This window comes from Chrysemys picta, chromosome 25, assembly GCF_011386835.1.
Source record: "Chrysemys picta bellii isolate R12L10 chromosome 25, ASM1138683v2, whole genome shotgun sequence".
NCBI lineage: Eukaryota > Metazoa > Chordata > Testudines > Emydidae > Chrysemys > Chrysemys picta.
This window is the reverse complement of record NC_088815.1, coordinates 16885424-16903468: the sequence shown is the minus strand read 5'-3', so window position 1 is coordinate 16903468 and position 18045 is coordinate 16885424. Positions and strand designations below refer to the sequence as shown.

At 39.6% G+C, this 18045-nt stretch overlaps 1 protein-coding gene across 6 annotated transcripts in view; it reads right to left on the bottom strand.

Moving 5' to 3' along the window:
- Positions 1-18045, bottom strand: part of EPS15L1 (epidermal growth factor receptor pathway substrate 15 like 1) — a 71486-nt gene that overhangs the window by 25090 nt on the left and 28351 nt on the right. For all 6 annotated transcript variants that reach the window (XM_005279044.4, XM_065578372.1, XM_065578373.1 and 3 more), the window contains 7 exons: positions 11585-11782; positions 11024-11188; positions 8612-8738; positions 8190-8240; positions 7572-7708; positions 4951-5011; positions 3048-3130 (listed from right to left, as the gene is read on the bottom strand). In XM_005279044.4, coding sequence (XP_005279101.1) covers positions 3048-3130; positions 4951-5011; positions 7572-7708; positions 8190-8240; positions 8612-8738; positions 11024-11188; positions 11585-11782 — 822 coding nt within the window. The remainder of the gene's footprint in view (positions 1-3047; positions 3131-4950; positions 5012-7571; positions 7709-8189; positions 8241-8611; positions 8739-11023; positions 11189-11584; positions 11783-18045) is intronic.

Sequence of the window (18045 nt, the reverse complement as noted above, 5' to 3'; positions counted from 1 at the left end):
GCCCGTGCTCCACCAATATGAGATCACGGGGCCCGGCTCTCAAAGTTCGGAGCCGGGTCTCTCCCCTGGCCCCACCTGCCACCCCCAAGCAATGTAAAAGGGCCCAGGGCCCCTGCTGCCACCACTGGCAGATGGCATATCCCTGCGGCCCGTGGGGGTGGGGGGAGAAGAAGGTGTGTCTGCGCGCTGCCCCCACCCCAAGCTACGGCCAAATGGGAGCTGCAGGGGTGGTGCCTGTGGGCAGCGATGTGTGGAGACCTCTCTGACCCTCTGCCTAGGAGCTGCTGCAAGAGGGGTGTGCATGTTGCTTTCGGGAGCCGCCCAAGGTAAGTGCTGCACCCCTCATCCTCTCCCGCCCCCCCAATCTCCTGCCCCCAAAATCCCTCCCAGAGCCTGCACCCTAACCCCCTACCCCAGCCCAGACCCCGCAACCAAACTCCCTCCCAGAGCCCACCCCCGTAAAGGACCCTGCCAACCATTTAAAAATAAATATATAAAAAGTGATTCCACACTGATTTATTCATTGTTATACTTCATAAGAACATAAGAACATAAGAAAGGCCGTACCGGGTCAGACCAAAGGTCCATCTAGCCCAGTATCCTGTCTACCGACAGTGGCCAATGCCAGGTGCCCCAGAGGGAGTGAACCTAACAGGCAATGATCAAGTGATCTCTCTCCTGCCATCCATCTCCATCCTCTGACAGACAGAGGCTAGGGACACCATTCCTTACCCGTCCTGGCTAATAGCCATTAATGGACTTAACCACCATGAATTTATCCAGTTCTCTTTTAAACGCTGTTATAATCCTAGCCTTCACAACCTTCTCAGGTAAGGAGTTCCACAAGTTGACTGTGCGCTGTGTGAAGAAGAACTTCCTTTGATTTGTTTTAAACCTGCTGCCTATTAATTTCATTTGATGACCCCTAGTTCTTGTATTATGGGAATAAGTAAATAACTTTTCCTTATCCACTTTCTCCACATCACTCATGATTTTATATACCTCTATCATATCCCCCCTTAGTCTCCTCTTTTCCAAGCTGAAGAGTCCTAGCCTCTTTAATCTCTCCTCATGTGGCACCCGTTCCAAACCCTTAATCATTTTAGTTGCCCTTCTCTGGCCCTTTTCTAGTGTCAGTAGATCTTTTTTGAGATGAGGAGACCACATCTGTACGCAGTACTCGAGATGAGGGCGTACCATCGATTTATAGAAGGGCAATAATATATTCTCCGTCTTATTCTCTATCCCCTTTTTAATGATTCCCAACATCCTGTTTGCTTTTTTGACCGCCTCTGCACACTGCGTGGACATTTTCAGAGAACTATCCACGATGACTCCAAGATCTTTTTCCTGATTTGTTGTAGCTAAATTAGCCCCCTTCATATTGTATGTATAGTTGGGGTTATTTTTCCCAATGTGCATTACTTTACATTTATCCACATTAAATTTCATTTGCCATTTTGTTGCCCAATCACTTAGTTTTGTGAGATCTTTTTGAAGTTCTTCACAGTCTGCTTTGGTCTTAACTAGTTTAGTATCAGCTGCAAACTTTGCCACCTCACTGTTTACCCCTTTCTCCAGATCATTTATGAATAAGTTGAATAGGATCGGTCCGAGGACTGACCCTTGGGTAACTAGTGGTGTTCCCCCTCTCCATTCTGAGAATTTACCATTTATTCCTACCCTTTGTTCCCTGTCTTTTAACCAGTTCTCAATCCATGAAAGGACCTTCCCTTTTATCCCATGGCAGCTTAATTTACATAAGAGCCTTTGGTGAGGGACCTTGTCAAAGGCTTTCTGGAAATCTAAGTACACTATGTCCACTGGATCCCCCTTGTCCACATGTTTGTTGACCCCTTCAAAGAATTCTAATAGATTAGTAAGACACGATTTCCCTTTATAGAAACCATGTTGACTATTGCTCAACAGTTTATGTTTTTCTAGGTGTCGGACAATTTTATTCTTAACTATTGTTTCGACTAATTTGCCCGGTACAGACGTTAGACTTACCGGTCTGTAATTGCCGGGATCACCTCTAGTTTTATCATGTTTTGAAACGTATGTTAAATTTTGATTCTGCAACAAAAAAGGAGTTCTGTAGGTAAAGCACTGGAAGGCTCAAGCTCCCAGGGAGACCCTTCTGAGAGTTCTGCTATTTAAAACCAAACATCCTGCTATTTGTAGAGGCTGCTGCCACCCAGTGGAGGAAAAAAGCTTTATAAGCAAAACAAGACACAAAGGAATTATTATTTTGGCCACAAAGACATTCTGATTTTAAAATCGCTTGAAAATGTATCTTTAAATGTTTTCTTTTCTTTCCCTATTTATGAAAATCCCTTAGAAAATAAAATCTATTCCTACCCAATATTTTCTCTAAAGTGCACACACATTCAACTTGTCATTGTAAGGCTGACAGTAAAGGTTGGGTGACTGACATTCATTTTAACTCTCCAAAAAGAATCTTGGAAAAAATGACATGGACTTTGTGAAGTTTTAATTTGTGATGTCTGTTTTAGTACAAGAGTCCCCCTCAAAAGTTGGACTTTCTGGAGAAATTTCAAGAAATATTCACTTTTAAATGTTTCCTCTGGAAAAAAAAGTTAGCAAATTTTTGACCAAATCAGTAACAAAGTTATGTTATGTTAAAATTTGGAGAGTAAATTCAAATACAGAAAGTCAAATGAAGGGATTTGAATCCTGTTTTCCATGTAAATCTCAATGCAACCTTAACTACGGAACCACCAGAGTAACTCAATAATAATCATTTGGTCATCTAAATTACACTAGAACACTGACATGCCCTTCTATCACTCCCCCCAAAAAATCAAGAGATTTTGGTGGGACAAACAAGTTATTAAAAGCCTACTGTGTCCAAAATAATTATATCATTAGTCCCTTTCAGAGGGTTTTTCCAAATGTGACTGCAAGATTTTGCTTGTTTCAATATAATGCTATTCTTTTCTTCACACAAATGAAGAATTAAATTAAAAATAAAAATGAAAAAATGTTTATAGAGAAGGACTGACGCTTCCTTTGGTAACATTTACCTTTGACATCTGGCTAAAATCTGCAAAGCCCTCATTGCTACTGAAGGCACCACTTCCAAACGGGTCTAACGTTCCAAAAGGATCTGAAACAAGTATAGAACAAAGCTATATTGTTTTTATTTTGTTTAATATAATATCTAGACAGAGGAAAAATCTACTGTCACTAAAGTAGATCACCAGACAAATTAAAAAAGGAGACCAACATTAAAAAGCTCTCTTAATACTAGTGCCAATAGCACAAATTATTTAATAAATTCACAGGAGTCATGTTTTTCTCTTTATGACGCAGTCAAAATCATGACAAAGTCTCTTTAAATATGAGCTGACACCTACAACATGGTTTCATAAAACATTTGCTATAAAATACTATCAAGTCAGCAATCATGACTTTAGTGAACTAAAAGAATGATAAATTTTTTTCCCTTGGGTGAAAAATTTGGCAGTAACAAGACATGAACTGTTACCAAGAGGGAAAGATATAAGGAGAGAAGCTCAATTAGTTGAACTTCCATATGTTCACTCCATTCAAGCCTCTCTTTTGTATGCCACTGTTTCTTTTTAATGCTGTTCATTCAGACTTCGTCTGTTACTTAAAGACTTGTTTACATGGAGAACCCAGGAAAATTAATCTGAATTACCAGAAGGTATGAATTTGAAGCTGAATTTAAACCACATTAAACCTCTGTGTGAACACCCTCATTCAGAATTAAAGTGGCCTTAATTTGGTTTAGTTAAGATAAATCAAATTCAGACTCCTTTAATTCTGAAAGATGGTGCTCACACAGGGGTTTAAATAATCCACTTTAAAGTCATACCTTTAATTAATTTGGATTAATTTTCCTGGGTTTCCCCATGTAGACAAGCCCAAGACTACTCAGACCACATTCCAACTCTCTCAAACATTCCTTTCTCAAGCATTGTTTTTCCAAAGGATAGAAAATAGTATCTCTAAATTCCTGTTTATTTCTAGTATCCTAGTTTTTAAATTCTGTTCCTCAATTAAATTGTTCATATTGGTTATGGACTCATCAACTTCAGCAAACTCTTCCATGATCTTGAAAACTTCTATAAGTCACCCTGAAATCTTTTTTACCCATGAGAATCAGACATGCTCAAATAACACACGTTCTTAATTAAGGTAGACCCAGACTGTCACATCCAGAGGAGAAGGGGAGAAAAAGGGGTAGCACATGAAAATTCTCCCCTCATGGAGGATTTTTCCATATTCTGCCACTGGGTGAGGTGTGTGGTTTTCCTACCTGAGGAGGTCCAGGTAGTTTGGTCCTCAGAAGCTATGGATGTTGAGAGAGTTGCTAGAAGGACAGAGCCGTCTGCATCCAGACCCTCTGCACTAGCTGTATATCTCCCGGCTCCCTGGTTCCACTGGAGTCACATTGCCAGGGACTGCCCTGCCCATAGGCTGCCCTTGGAATTCCCCACTTAAAGAGGAATTCCCCAAAAGAGTTAATGTTGCCTCAGGTTGGATTAATTTATCTCCTGTTTCTTCACTGCTTGCTTAGAAGAAAGGTTAGGAGCAATGCATAGCACATGTGTGGAGGATCCCTCGATAGTCTGTAATAAGTACACTGTGATGATGTATCCCATAGAATTGCAGTCTGCTTTTGCTATTCCGAGGCTTGAGGGTGAACTCTGTACGATTTCCAGTGCTGGTGCTAGCCCATGGGGGTTCTAAGGAGGAATATTTTTGGGGCCCCCCCACAACACATACTAATAATTAATAGGGGGCCCCCTTGAGCTGCTCAGGGCCCCAAGCAATTGCTTGGTCTGCTTATGCTTACGCACTGGCTCTAGCAATCTCCAAATTTTAACTGATATACTTGTGTTTCAAAAAGGCAGCAGAATTTACAGTGCATTTTACAGGAAGAAAATACTTCCCTCTTACCTGGGCCTTTTGAAGAGATACTTGAAGATGTGAAAGGATCGCGACTGTCAAAGGGGTCAGGCTAAATGAGGAGGAAAGAAGAAATGGCTTGTTAATAATTTTAATGTATTCTGCACTTACCTTTCTGTGTATACCAAAATCTTCAATACATTATGAAAACTGCTATTCTAGGCCAAAGTAATCTCTAGTACAGTGGTTCTCAATTCCCCCCCCCCCCCACGGACAACTTGAAAATTGCTGAATGTCTCAGCGGACCACTTAACGATCTTTCCAGATGTTGTTTGTACCATTAGCTAACTATTGTAAAGCGCTTTGGATAAAAGGGCTATATAAAAAAATCCTTAATAATAAAGGTTTTTTTGTTCTACAAATAAAAACACACAACTCATATTTTAATATCAGTAGTCTTACCTTTCTAATGCGATGGATGTGCCCTCTTTCCCCCACCATGGCAGCCCCCGATCTGGGGCTATGAAGGAGGGGGGTCTCTCCCCCATCACAGCAGCCACAGAGCTGAGGCTGGGAAGGAGGGCCATCTCTCCCTGGCAGTCACAGCCCTGGAGCTGAGGAAAGTCGCCTCTTTCTCTGGCTGTTGCAGCCCCGCATGTCCCAAATTCCCCCCAGCCCCTCTTCTCACCCCAATGCCCCCCTCCCACCTACCCCCTATTCCTCCCAGGCCACCACCTCACCTTACATGTGCGTCTTCTCCAGGCACCTAATTAGTGGAGCCACGCCTGCACGGCTCCACTAATTAGGTGGGTGGCCCTTCATTCTTTCATGTGCAGCCGCCCAGGCATGCACCTTAGAGGGAACTATCCGCAGACTACCTGAATGGAGCTCACGGACCACAGTTTGAGAACCTCTGCTCGTGTGTAATTCTAGTATAGTCAATGGACTTTGAATTTGACCAAATATTATGAAATACTCTTGTTGGATAAATACACATTATTAGTGCATGTAGGTCTTGATAGCAATGATACAACGGGGAGTTGCTGACAATAAAGGCAAGTATCCCATTGAGCAGAACACATTCCAGAGCAGGGGATCTCACAGTAAAATAAAGCTGGTACTAGTCTATGATGCAAAGCCCAAGAACATATTTCTGCAGAAGTCTGTTGTCAAAATGTTCAGACCTGAGCGCCAAAAGTTGGCATTTAAATAGACCTGGCTTAATTTCAGAGCTGCTGAGTACCCACAACTTCTCATTAAAGAAACAGTAGCTATAGGTACTCATCAGCTCTGAAAATCTGGCCACTTATTTAGCTGCATATCTTTAGGCACTGACGTTTGAAAATGTTGCCCTATGCTTGTAAATAGAAAGGAATTCTCTGAAACACATTTTCACCATAAGGATACCATTATTCTGCTATAAGTAGGGCCCTACCAAATTCACAGCTGTGAAAAACGTGTCATGGACTCTGAAATCTGGTCTTTTGTGTACTTTTACCCTATAATATACAGATTTCACAGGGGAGACCAGAGTTTCTCAAACTGTGGGTCCTGACCCAAAACAGGATGTGTGTGTTGGGGGGAGGGGGGACTGCAAGGCTATTGTAGGGGAGGGGTCATGCTATTGCCACCCTTACTTCTGCACTGCCTTCAGAGCTGGGTGGCCAGAAAGCAGCGTCTGCTCACCAGGCGCCCAGTTCTGAAGGCAGCACTGCCAGCAGCAGCGCAGAAGTAAGTGTAGCAATGGGAGGCCAGAGAGTGGCAGCTGCTGGCTGAGGGCCCAGCTCTGAAGGCAGCAGCACAGAAGTAAGGGTAGCAATACCATACCATGCCGTCCTTACTTCTGCGCTGCTGCTGTCAGTGGCACTGCCTTCAGAGCTGCGCTCCTGGCCAGCACCTGCTGCTCTCCAGCTCTGAAGGCAGCACCACTGCCAGTAGCAGCACAGAAGTAAGGGTAGAAATACCGCAACCCCCCTACAATAACCTTGCGATGTCCCCACTAACCCCTTTTGGGTCAGGACCCCTACAATTACAACACTGTGAAATTTCAGATTTAAATATCTGAAATAATGAAATTTATGATTTTTAAAATCCCATGACCGTGAAATTGACCAAAATGGACCATGAATTTGGTGAAGCCTTAGCTATAAGACAAGTACAAAATCCTGACTCTGAACTACTCTTTATTCAAATCCATTATGAATTATGTTACACCAACACAACTTTGCCAAATACCCAAATGATTACCTACCAAGAATACTCATATAAAGTTGGTATTGTATGACTTATGTTGTGCCACTAAGTATGTCAGTTACAGAATGATGGATGTTTGGCAATGCATACTATTTCACATTGATGGTAGTGTGGTACAGGACAAAAATTTCCATAAAATGGAGACAAGGCAAAGGGGGTTAATTTAATTTCTAGTATAAGAGCTCATGATGAGCTGCTGTAACAGCTGTAAGTCATCAGTTCCAATGGAAATGAGCAGAACTGCTCCTGGACTTGGTAATTCACACCCACTATTCAAAAATGTAATTAGTCACCTATATAAGACTTAAAAAGAAAATCTCCAGACACCTTTCTCCTGTTTTGCCTTTTAGGGAAGGTACCTGCATAACAGTAGAAAAGTTTATTATAGTGCAACATACACAAATTTAAAAATTACCTACCTTTGAGGGCAGCGTGGGTTTTTTTGTGAATGGATCTGAGGTAAATGGATCATTCTTCACCTGTTTCTTAAAAAAATCCTCAGAGACAGAACTACGAAATGGGTCACTTTCTTTAAATGGATCCCCTCCAAATGGGTCTAGCAAAAGAGTTAAGGGATGTAAACAAAATGTACTGCTTTACAGGTAAAACACTAGACAATGTGCTATAGGGAACAATCATGCATTAGCAAGGAGTCAGAACAAATATGCCTTTATCTCAAACTTATTTATCAAATAATAAATGATTGATATATTTTACTCTAAAAAAGAAGAAAACTATTATGATTATTTTAAATTCCAATTAAATTGATGTTTTATGGAGTTTATATTACAGTTATGAACTACATTTAATAAAAGTGTATATACCTTAATAAACTTCTTCCTGAGCTCACCTCACACGCACACACATATTCTGGGCTCCCCAGTTTAAACTAAAAAACAAACACACACACACACACTCTCTCTCGGCTCCCCAGTTTAAACTGAAAATCTGAAGTTTTGGAAGGCCAGCTCTATACTGGGCATATCTATATTTGGCTACAAATTATATCGCACCTGTCTCAAAGAAAAAGCTTTTACCTGTTGAAACAGGTGGTTGTTCTGAAAAAGGATCATTCTGGAATGGATCATCTAGGTAAAAAAAAAAAGAAAAATATCTTGTTTAGTCACCTACTTAGAGAATGTCTCCACTGCCCTATAGTTTGGATTAATGGGGTATGAACAGCAGGCACACCAAAGTGCTGCACTGCAACTCCCCTGTATATATGCTGCGGGAGCAAACTTAAGAGAGTAAACTCTGGACCTTTAAGTTTGTACCCCGAGCATCCACACAGGGAAGTTACAGTGCAGCATTTCAGTGAGAATTGCTCTTCACACCCCTTAGTCCAAACTGCAGGGCACTGTAGACATACACTCAGTTAATAAGATTAGCACAGTTTGTAAAAATACATTTATAGTACAATATGGTCTTCTGGTTCTTATATTAGCCATCAGTTACTTACTGCCTTTGAAAGGGTCTGCTCCTTTAAAAGGATCAGATCTGAATGGATCTTCGGCCTGGAATGGGTCTGTATGCAATTCTTGTGTATTATTACTAAACAATAAAGCTTTATTCTTGAAGGGATCATCCTAGAATTAAGAAGAGAAATATTACAAAGATGTTATCAATATTAAAATGATTAATCATCCAATTAGAATACTGATGCATCTTATTCCTGTTCAATGTTATTTTAAATTTAAGAAGCTCCTTATTGAAACCAGTCATGCCCTTTAAACTGAAGCAAATGTCATAAATACATTGCTTGAGGCTACACAGAACATCAATAACTGCATACAGCACACAAAAACGTGTTATTTCTGATTTTTGCATATTAATTTCTGAAATGCCTTCACGAACTTTCTAAAATTCCACCCATCTAGATTTTGCAAAAGCCCCAACTCCATGTAAAACATCTTAATTTCCAAGATAAATATATCTTTCCACAAATCTTTGGCTATTGATTGCTGTCTAGACTATAGTGGAGCAGGAACAATTATACCAAAACTGTTTCGAATAGATCTACCCCAGTCCATTTGACAAGCAAGAACAGGGATGGATTTCCTTCTAAAAACATGCTACCCTACCCATGCTGGAAACGAACTCTCCTACACAGATGTAATCCATAGCATAGTTTTCAGGTTAACTATGGTTATTGCTAGCACAGTTCAAGCCAATGTTGCTAAACTAAAAAAAACAAGCCACAACCACAACACATGAACTGACAAAGTTGTGTCAATTCTTCATCATATGCATTTGTTTGTATGATATATTCTTATACCCTAGTCTTTGCCTATTTTGTGTCTTTTAGACTGTAAACCCTCTGGAGTAGGGATTGTCGCTTATGTTTGTACAGCACTCAGTACAATGGAGCTCCAATCCTGACTGATGCCTTTTGACCATAATAAATGTTTACTAACAACAACAGACAAGGCCTTGGAGTTTACACAGCTAAAGGATCTCTCCTCAGTATAGAAGACACAAATGAAGAAGTCTAAAATTAAATTTTTTAACAGCAAAAGAAAAAATACAGAGGAGGCAGGAAGGATTAAGAAACAGAAAAGAAACAAATGCTTTACAAACTTTTCTATTTGAACATAGAGTTTTCTTCCAATAAGTGGTTCTCAGTCTTTACCAATAAAAGCCACATTCCAGAGACTTCCACTTGAAATTAAGTTTGACAATAACCATTCAAGCACAAAGACTGAGCAGCAAAGTATTAAAAAACAACAAGTCTGTGAGAACAACACTGTTCTGAGATAATCCCTTTCTTTCGCAAGTGTTTTCCTTTTGTTGCTTGAGCAGAGACAAAGTAATGCAAGGCAGAAAGGTACAGTACTTTCTGAATGCTTATTAGGCCAGTGTACTAAATATACTATATACAATATAGTGGTATTCTATAAGAATTTGCATGTTATTAATGCTATCACATTTCACTTAAATGTTTATTTTGAAATAGATCAAAGTGTTTTGGATACCTAAAAACAGAAACACTATCTAGAAAGCTATTCTACTTTCACTTTTATATAATCAAGACTTCTAAAATAGCAAAATAAAATCTGATTTCTACAAAAAATAAAAACAAAACCAATAAATATGGAAAAATAAAATTTTCTTGAAACTCCCTGCAAACTGGGTATTTTGTAGACAGCGTTCATAACTTTTTAATTTTACAAATATTTTAAATGACAATTATTTAAAAGAGCAAACAGGTTGTATTGCTGAAATGTGTAAGTGTACAACTTACATCCTACAGAAAAGCAGAAACCGTACATGACTGAAGGACTCCAAGAGAACAGCTGGACTGGAATTTAAAAGAAATTTTCCCCTGTTTTGCTCAGCCCAAAAGTCAGACAGGCAACACATTACAGTCTGGTCTACATTTAAAACTTTTACCTGCATAACTATGTCACATAGGAGTATGGGGTGGGGACGGGGAAATCACAACTATAACCAATAGCTATGCCAGGAAAAGCTCTTGCATTCATGCAGTTATACTGGCAACATTTCCTTTGGCCAATATAACTTATTTAGTTTGAAGAACTGCTATAAGTTATACCAACAAAAAGACCTTTTTTGCTGGAATAAGTTGCATCTCCAGTAGGAGAGTTTGACAGTACAGCTATACCAGCAAACTATTTCTAGAATAGATAAGACACAAGAATTAATCGTCACGAGAACTAAAATGTTCTAAGCCTATGGATGGAGGCTGCCATCTTGCAGAGATTACAGTGCCTTTTAAAGGTCACACAGTCAAGTAAATAAAAATCTTTTTACAATTTGAGTTTAGGTGCAAGTTACAAATCTAATGATTGTAAAATGTATTTTACACTGCATTGAATCATAAATCCACTTGTTACTTTAATTCAGTCTTTACCATAGCTCCAAAATTGCCTCTTTCTTTCTGTGCAATTCCTTCACTTATGTCCGCTAAATTCGTCATACTACCACCATGAATCCCATTCAGAGCTTCATTATTTTGTTCAATACTTTTACTGATTTCCTGGTGACTCTCTTGAAGTTGAGAAAGTTTACTTCTTGCCTAAATAATGAAAAATATTTCAGTATCATGCAGGATTAGACATACACTCATATGAGCAAGCAACTAGCTACTCTGAGAATGAAAACTAGTACTCATCGACAAATCTGAACATTGCATTCACTCTGGAATTTGGTTACTGCAGGGCTCGAGAGATATGGGAGTAATTCTGCATGAGGTTAAAAACAATTGTCAAAGTGTCACAGTATTGTCCTATTTTTTTTTTTTTTTTAACATGAACTGGCAATCAAACTACTAGTCTGCAGTCACAAACCCCTATGCAATTATAGCAGTCTATTTTTTTTCTGCAGGATTCACTTTGTAGGTGCAGTTCATCCCTTCCTAAACTACTGGGCTTTAAAAGAGGGAGAAAGATGTGTATAAGATTACAGAGAATACCTGATTAATTTCTTCCTGTGTTGATTTTAAAGATTTAATTATTGTTTCAAGTTGCACTTTTCCTGCTTGGATACTCTGTTCTAGCTGAGTCTCTTCTTGCTGGAGACGATTCAGCTCTGCTTTTGCTCTATTCAGATCATCTTCCTGTGATTTTAAATCTGATTCCTGAGACTGAATCTCCATTTTCAATGATGAAATCTGAAAAAGATTGCCATGCAGTGCCAACTTTAGAGTGCAAATTGAAATTAGAGTAACATTATTATTAATTGTGATAATTAATATTTCATTATATTCAGGATATTAAAAAGTGGTCAGCTTTCAGCAGAACCAAATTTATAAGGGTTATACCAATTTCCTGTTTCTTATGTACCCATAGGACCACTGTGACAGGGTGCATCCTGGGAATGTGGGACTGTTGTGCCTCCTTAACTCTCCATGCTGGGCTGTCTCTCACAATACCTTGCTAGTGACAAGCAGCAAACCCCTCCAAGCACTGTTATCACTCAGCACAACTGCATGTGGAGTCCTTCACCCAGCTAGATTGCATGAATGTTCCCAGAGCCACTCATGAATCACACAGAATAAGGCACCAGCCAAATCTCCCTAGCTCCCAGCCTTGTACCTCAGGAATATACAGTCTTGCATTGCTCAAGACGAGCAGTGAAACTTTATTCATTGGTTCCCCACTTCATCAATGGAAAGTGGATATACACCAGCTTTTGTAAATCTGAGCAGATTTACCAAACACTTCAGGCAAACTCACTGGTAAAGATAAACAGTAAAACAAGTTTATTGATTACAAAAGATAGATTTTAAGTGATTATAAGTGATAAGTCAGAGTTAGTTACCAAAAGAAAAGAAAATATAAGCATGCAGTCTAAACTCTCAACCTTATTAGATTGGGCAACATCTAGATTAAGCAGTTTCTCACCCCACTGGATATTGCAGTTCATAGTACACAGGTTTCACCCTTGAAACCTGGGGTCAGTCTCCTCTGTTGGAATTTTTAGTCTTCTGAGTGTCCTTGTTGCTTGTGGCGTAGGAGGAGAGAGAAGAAAAGGCCAAGCATGGGGCCACTGTGTTCTGTTTTATACCCTTAGTCCGTGTGCTTGGAGAACAAAAGTCTAGGCATGTCTGGTGGGCATTGCTGAGTCCCCAGGCAAGGTTGAGCAATGCCCCTGGTGTGGCCTTATGCAGGCGAGTCATTGAATTGTAACTGCTTTGCTGGACAATGGCTGTTGATGGTTGTTTGACACCTGCCCGGGCATTGGTTACTTTCCTTGCTATTGTCTCTGGGAACTAATATCTGGCCGATTCCTCAACTTACAGCATGATCATAACCTTTCCCCTGATATCTTAGATGGAGTCTTTTATATGCAATATCACAATTATATAAATGAGGAATATGGGGGTTACAGGGCACGCTCCCCTGTTGTGTAGAGTGTCACAACTGGTCAAACTGAGTTTCTATAAAAAGACATGTTGACTATACTGAAATCATGTTAGAAATGAACAAGCAAACTTAAAATGTTGATCATTATAATAATGCACCTTAAACATTTTCTGTGTTGAAACTTTAAAAAGACTCAAAACCAAACTTCCCAGCTTTGAGTCTGGTTCCTCTAAAATTGGCATTTTCACCTCTAACATGAATAATATCTAGTTGGGCAACTTGTAAATATTGACAGAGTCCACAAGACAAGAGGAATATTGTTGCTTAATCCTACTTCCCACTTTTTATTAACTTTTTCCTGTTTCTCAGGCTATTAAAGAAGTTCACTTATCTGTATTTTCATCAGTGCATTAAAAGCCTGTGGCTTTAAGCACTAATATAGAACTGAAACACAAATTCTGATGTTTGAAACTACCGACTGAGTCAAATTAATACTGCAATTTTAAGCTACCAGTAAAACAAAGTTACCTGACTGAACAAGAGCACCAGAGCATTATTTATCTTGCTGTATTTCTTTTCTTCTCCATTTATTTATCCATCACAAGTAAAAGAACAACAAAATAGATGTATACGCGCTAACACCTTACAGCAGCACCCAAGAACAATACAAATGACTAGGCAAAGAGTTAAATAAGCTACTAAGATGGAAATAAAGATCACAAGTGACTACTACATAAACTGATGGGAATGTGATAGGGAGGTGTGCACCATCAGTACCACCTTTAGGTTTTTGTTTTTAAACACTGTATCATTAAAAGATCACATGTTCACCTAAAGGACCCTAAACTTTATACATTAATGAGAGTTCATATTCTTCTGAAAGTGTCTCTTCTCCCAGAATATGGAGATAGAGTATGCTGGACTCCTCAGATAGCCAGATACTCTATTCAGATATTTCAAAAAAAATAATCAATGCAACGTTATCAGCCAAAAATATATTGAATAGGCATATGACGACACTGCCTCAATGGAACAGCCAGCCTGTTTTAAGAAGAGAGAAAACTAATTTTTAAAGCAATTCCTACAGTGCACAGAACAAGGTGGTTACCCCTGGATTATCCACTTCCACAGACTGATGCCATCTCTGTGTTGATGACATCCCAATCCACTTCTCTATCACAATTTATACCCATCACCTGTGCCTTTCTAACATCTCCTCTTGCAGATGGACTGCCACAACTCAAGCTCAACATGGCAAAAACTGATCTTCTCAACTTGTCTAATATTCTTCATTTGTCTATATCTTGGTCACCGCCTTGACTTCTCCTCCTCTTTGGCTCATAAGACCATAAGAACGGCCATATTGGGTTAGACCAAAGGTCCATCCTGCCCAGTATCCTGTCTACCGACAGTGACCAATGCCAGGTGCCCCAGAGGAAGTGAACCTAACAGGTAATGATCAAGTGATCTCTCTCCTGCCATCCATCTCCACCCTCTGACAATCAGAGACTAGGGACCCCATTCCTTACCCATCCTGGCTAATAGCCATTAATGGACTTAACCTCCATGAATGTATCTAGTTCTCTTTTAAACCTTATAGTCCTAGTCTTCACAACCTCCTCAGGCAAGGAGTTCCACAGGTTGACTGTGTGCTGTGTGAACAACTTCCTTTTTATTTGTTTTAAATCTGCTGCCCATTAATTTCATTTGGTGGCCCCTAGTTCTTATATTATGGGAACAAGTAAATAACTTTTCCTTATTCACTTTCTCCACGCCACTCATCATATCCCCCCTTAGTCTCCTCTTTTCCGAGCTGAAAAGTCCTAGCCTCTTTAATCTCCCTTTTCCAAAACCCTAATCATTTCAGTTACCCTTCTCTGAACCTTTTCTAATGCCAGTATATCTTTTTTGAGATGAGGAGACCACATCTGTACGCAATATTCAAGATGTGGGTGTACCATAGATTTATATAAAGGCCATAAGATATTCTCTGTCTTATTCTCTAGCCCTTTTTGAATGATTCCTAACATCCTGTTTGCTTTTTTGACTGCCGCTGCACACTGCATGGACATCTTTAGAGAATGATCCATGATGACTCCAAGATCTCTTTCCTGATTAGTTGTAGCTAAATTAGCCCCCATCATATTGTATGTATAGTTGGGGTTATTTTTTCCAATGTGCATTTTCCGCCCAGCACCTTGTCTCAGCCACTCACCCTTCAGACTATCCAAAATGCTTCTGCTAAAATATTCATTCTCCGGATCACAGACTAGATCACTCGCCACTTTCAGTCTCTTCAATGGCTTCCTCTTGTCTTTGGGCTTTTCTACACAAACATTTAGCTTTCAGCAAGCTGGGGTGTGAAGCAACTCCCACTAGCCTGGCATGAATTAACTGTCCATGGGAACCAGTCTTCCAACAGTGGCTAGTGCCAGATACTTCAGAGAGAATGAACAGAACAGGGCTATTATAGTGATCCATATTCTGACATTCAGTCCCACCTGCTGGCAGACAGAGTTTTAGGGACACCCAGAACATGGAGTTTTGTCCCTGACCATCTTGGCTAACAGCCATTGAGGGACCTAGCTTCTATGCACTGATCTAATTCTTTTTTTTAACCCAGTTATACTTTTGGCTTTCACAACACCCCCGGCAACGAGTTCCACAGGTTGATTGTGTGTTATGTGAAGAAGTACTTCCTTATGTTTGTATTAAACCTGCTGCCTATTAATTTTCTTGGGTGCCCCTGGTTCTTGTATTATGTGAAGGGGTGAATAATACTTCCTTATTACTTTCTCCACACCATTCATGATTTTAAACACCTCTCTCATATCCTCCCTTCAGTCATCTCTTTTCCAAGCTGAACATTCCCATATGAGGAGAGATTAAAAAGCTGGAAGCTTCTCCATACCCCTAATCATTTTTGTTTCCTTTCTCTGTACTTTTTCCATTTCTAATATATATTTTTTGAGAAGGGGTGACCAGAATTGCACCCAGTTTTCAAGGTGTGGGCATATCATGGATTTATTAAGTGGCATTATGATATTTTCTGCCTTATCTATCCATCCCCTGTGTAATGGTTCCTAACATTCTGTTAGCTCTTTAGTCTGTTGCTCGACATTGAGTGGATGTTTTCAGGGAACTATCCACAATGAGTCCAAGATCTCTTTCTTGAGTGGTAACAGCTAATTTAGAACCTATCATTTGAAATGTATAGTTGGGTTTATGTTTTCCAATGTGCATTTCTTTGCATTTATCAAAGTTGAAATTACTCTGCCATTTTCTTGCCCAGTCACCCAGTTTAGTGAGATCCCTTTGTCATTCTCTGCAGTCATCTTTGGGCATAACTATCTTGAGTAATTTTGTATTATCTGCAAACTTTGCCATTTCACTGTTTACCCCCTTTTTCCAGATCATTTATGAATATGTTGAACAGCACCGGTCCCAGTACAGATCCCTTCCCTCCCTTTGTTTCCTTCCTATCTTTTAACCAGTTAGTGATCATGAGAGGGCCTTCACTCTGATTCCAGGATTGCTTACTTTGCTTAAGAGCCTGCAGTGAGGGACCTTGTTAAAGGCTTTCTGAAAATCCAAGCACACTATATCCACTGGATCACCCTTATCCATATGCTTGTTAACAGTGTGACGCTGACAGATCAGCTCAAATCAAAACCACAGGCCAATTCACTTATGTGTGGATATCAAAAAAATGTTAATGTTATTGTCTTCACATACTTGTTACCTGTAGTTTACTATCACATTACATTAAGCATACCTCGTATTTAATTAACCCTAGATCAAAAAGTTAGTGAGAATTTACTTGATGTGAAAATTGCATGAAAACTAATGAAAGGTTGTTTGGATTGTTGTAACTAAATGCACTGTGTATATCTTTGTAATTGGATTGCCCATCAAACAGGACTGGCACCTCGGAACTGTAAATGAAGAAGCATGCTAACTTCAAAGCATGGATCATTATGTGCAACAATGGGAAATCCACAGACTCAGTCTGCATTTAGTCAACAAAGAAAAAGCCTATGCTATGATGGAGATTGCTTACCAGATTGCTTTCTGGGGGAAACCGCTATAAGAATGGATTTAGAGAATAATCAGGTATCTCTGAACTGCTTTGGATTAAAATGGGATGGAATACTGAACAAGTGGACAGAGATCCCCAGAATTACATTTGGAATGCCTGAGGAACTTTTGGAAATCTAGCAGATCACAACAACTCTGTTAACATTTTGGACTTACAAACTTGGAATCACCTGTTAATGTACTTAACCTCTCAATAACTCTCATCCTTTTTTCCTTAGCTAATAAACCTTTAGTTAGTTTACTAGAGAAATTGGCTTCAGCTTTGTTTCTGGTCAGATCCAGAGTACCAATTTGATCTGAGGTAAGTGACAAATTCTTTTGGATTAGGAGTAACCTAATGTGAGGTGATTTTTGGTTTTAATAAACTTTCATCACAAAGTCCAGTTTGTCTGGGTGGCAAGATTGGCGGAAAGCCTAAGAGGACTGTCTGTCTCTCCATGGTAAGACTAATATAGTGATCAGGAGTTCACATTTGTTACTGGCTTCATGAAATCTAATAACAGAATATACCACCAGTTTGAGGTGTCTGCCCTGTTTTCTGACAGTCTGACCTGAGTTCGGCACTCGCAGCGGTGAGCCACTTAAGACAGTGTGACAGACGCCCTCTGAGAATTCTAATAGATTGATGAGGCATGACTCTTCTCCAACATATTCCATTTATCTACCTGTCTGAGAATACTGTGTTTTACTATAGTTACAACCAATTGGTTTGGTACTGAAGTTAGGCTTACCAGCCTGTAACTGCCAGGATTGCCTCTGAAGCCTTTTTAAAAAATAGACGGTACATTAAACTACCTCCAGTCATCTGGTCCAGAAGCTGATTTAAGCAATACGTTACATACCACAGTTAGTAGTTCTGCAATTTCATGGTTGAGTTCCTTTAGAACTCTTGAGTGAATACTATCTGGGCCTGGCAACTTATTTCTGTTTATCAATTTAATTAAATTAATTTAATTTAATCAAAGCCACC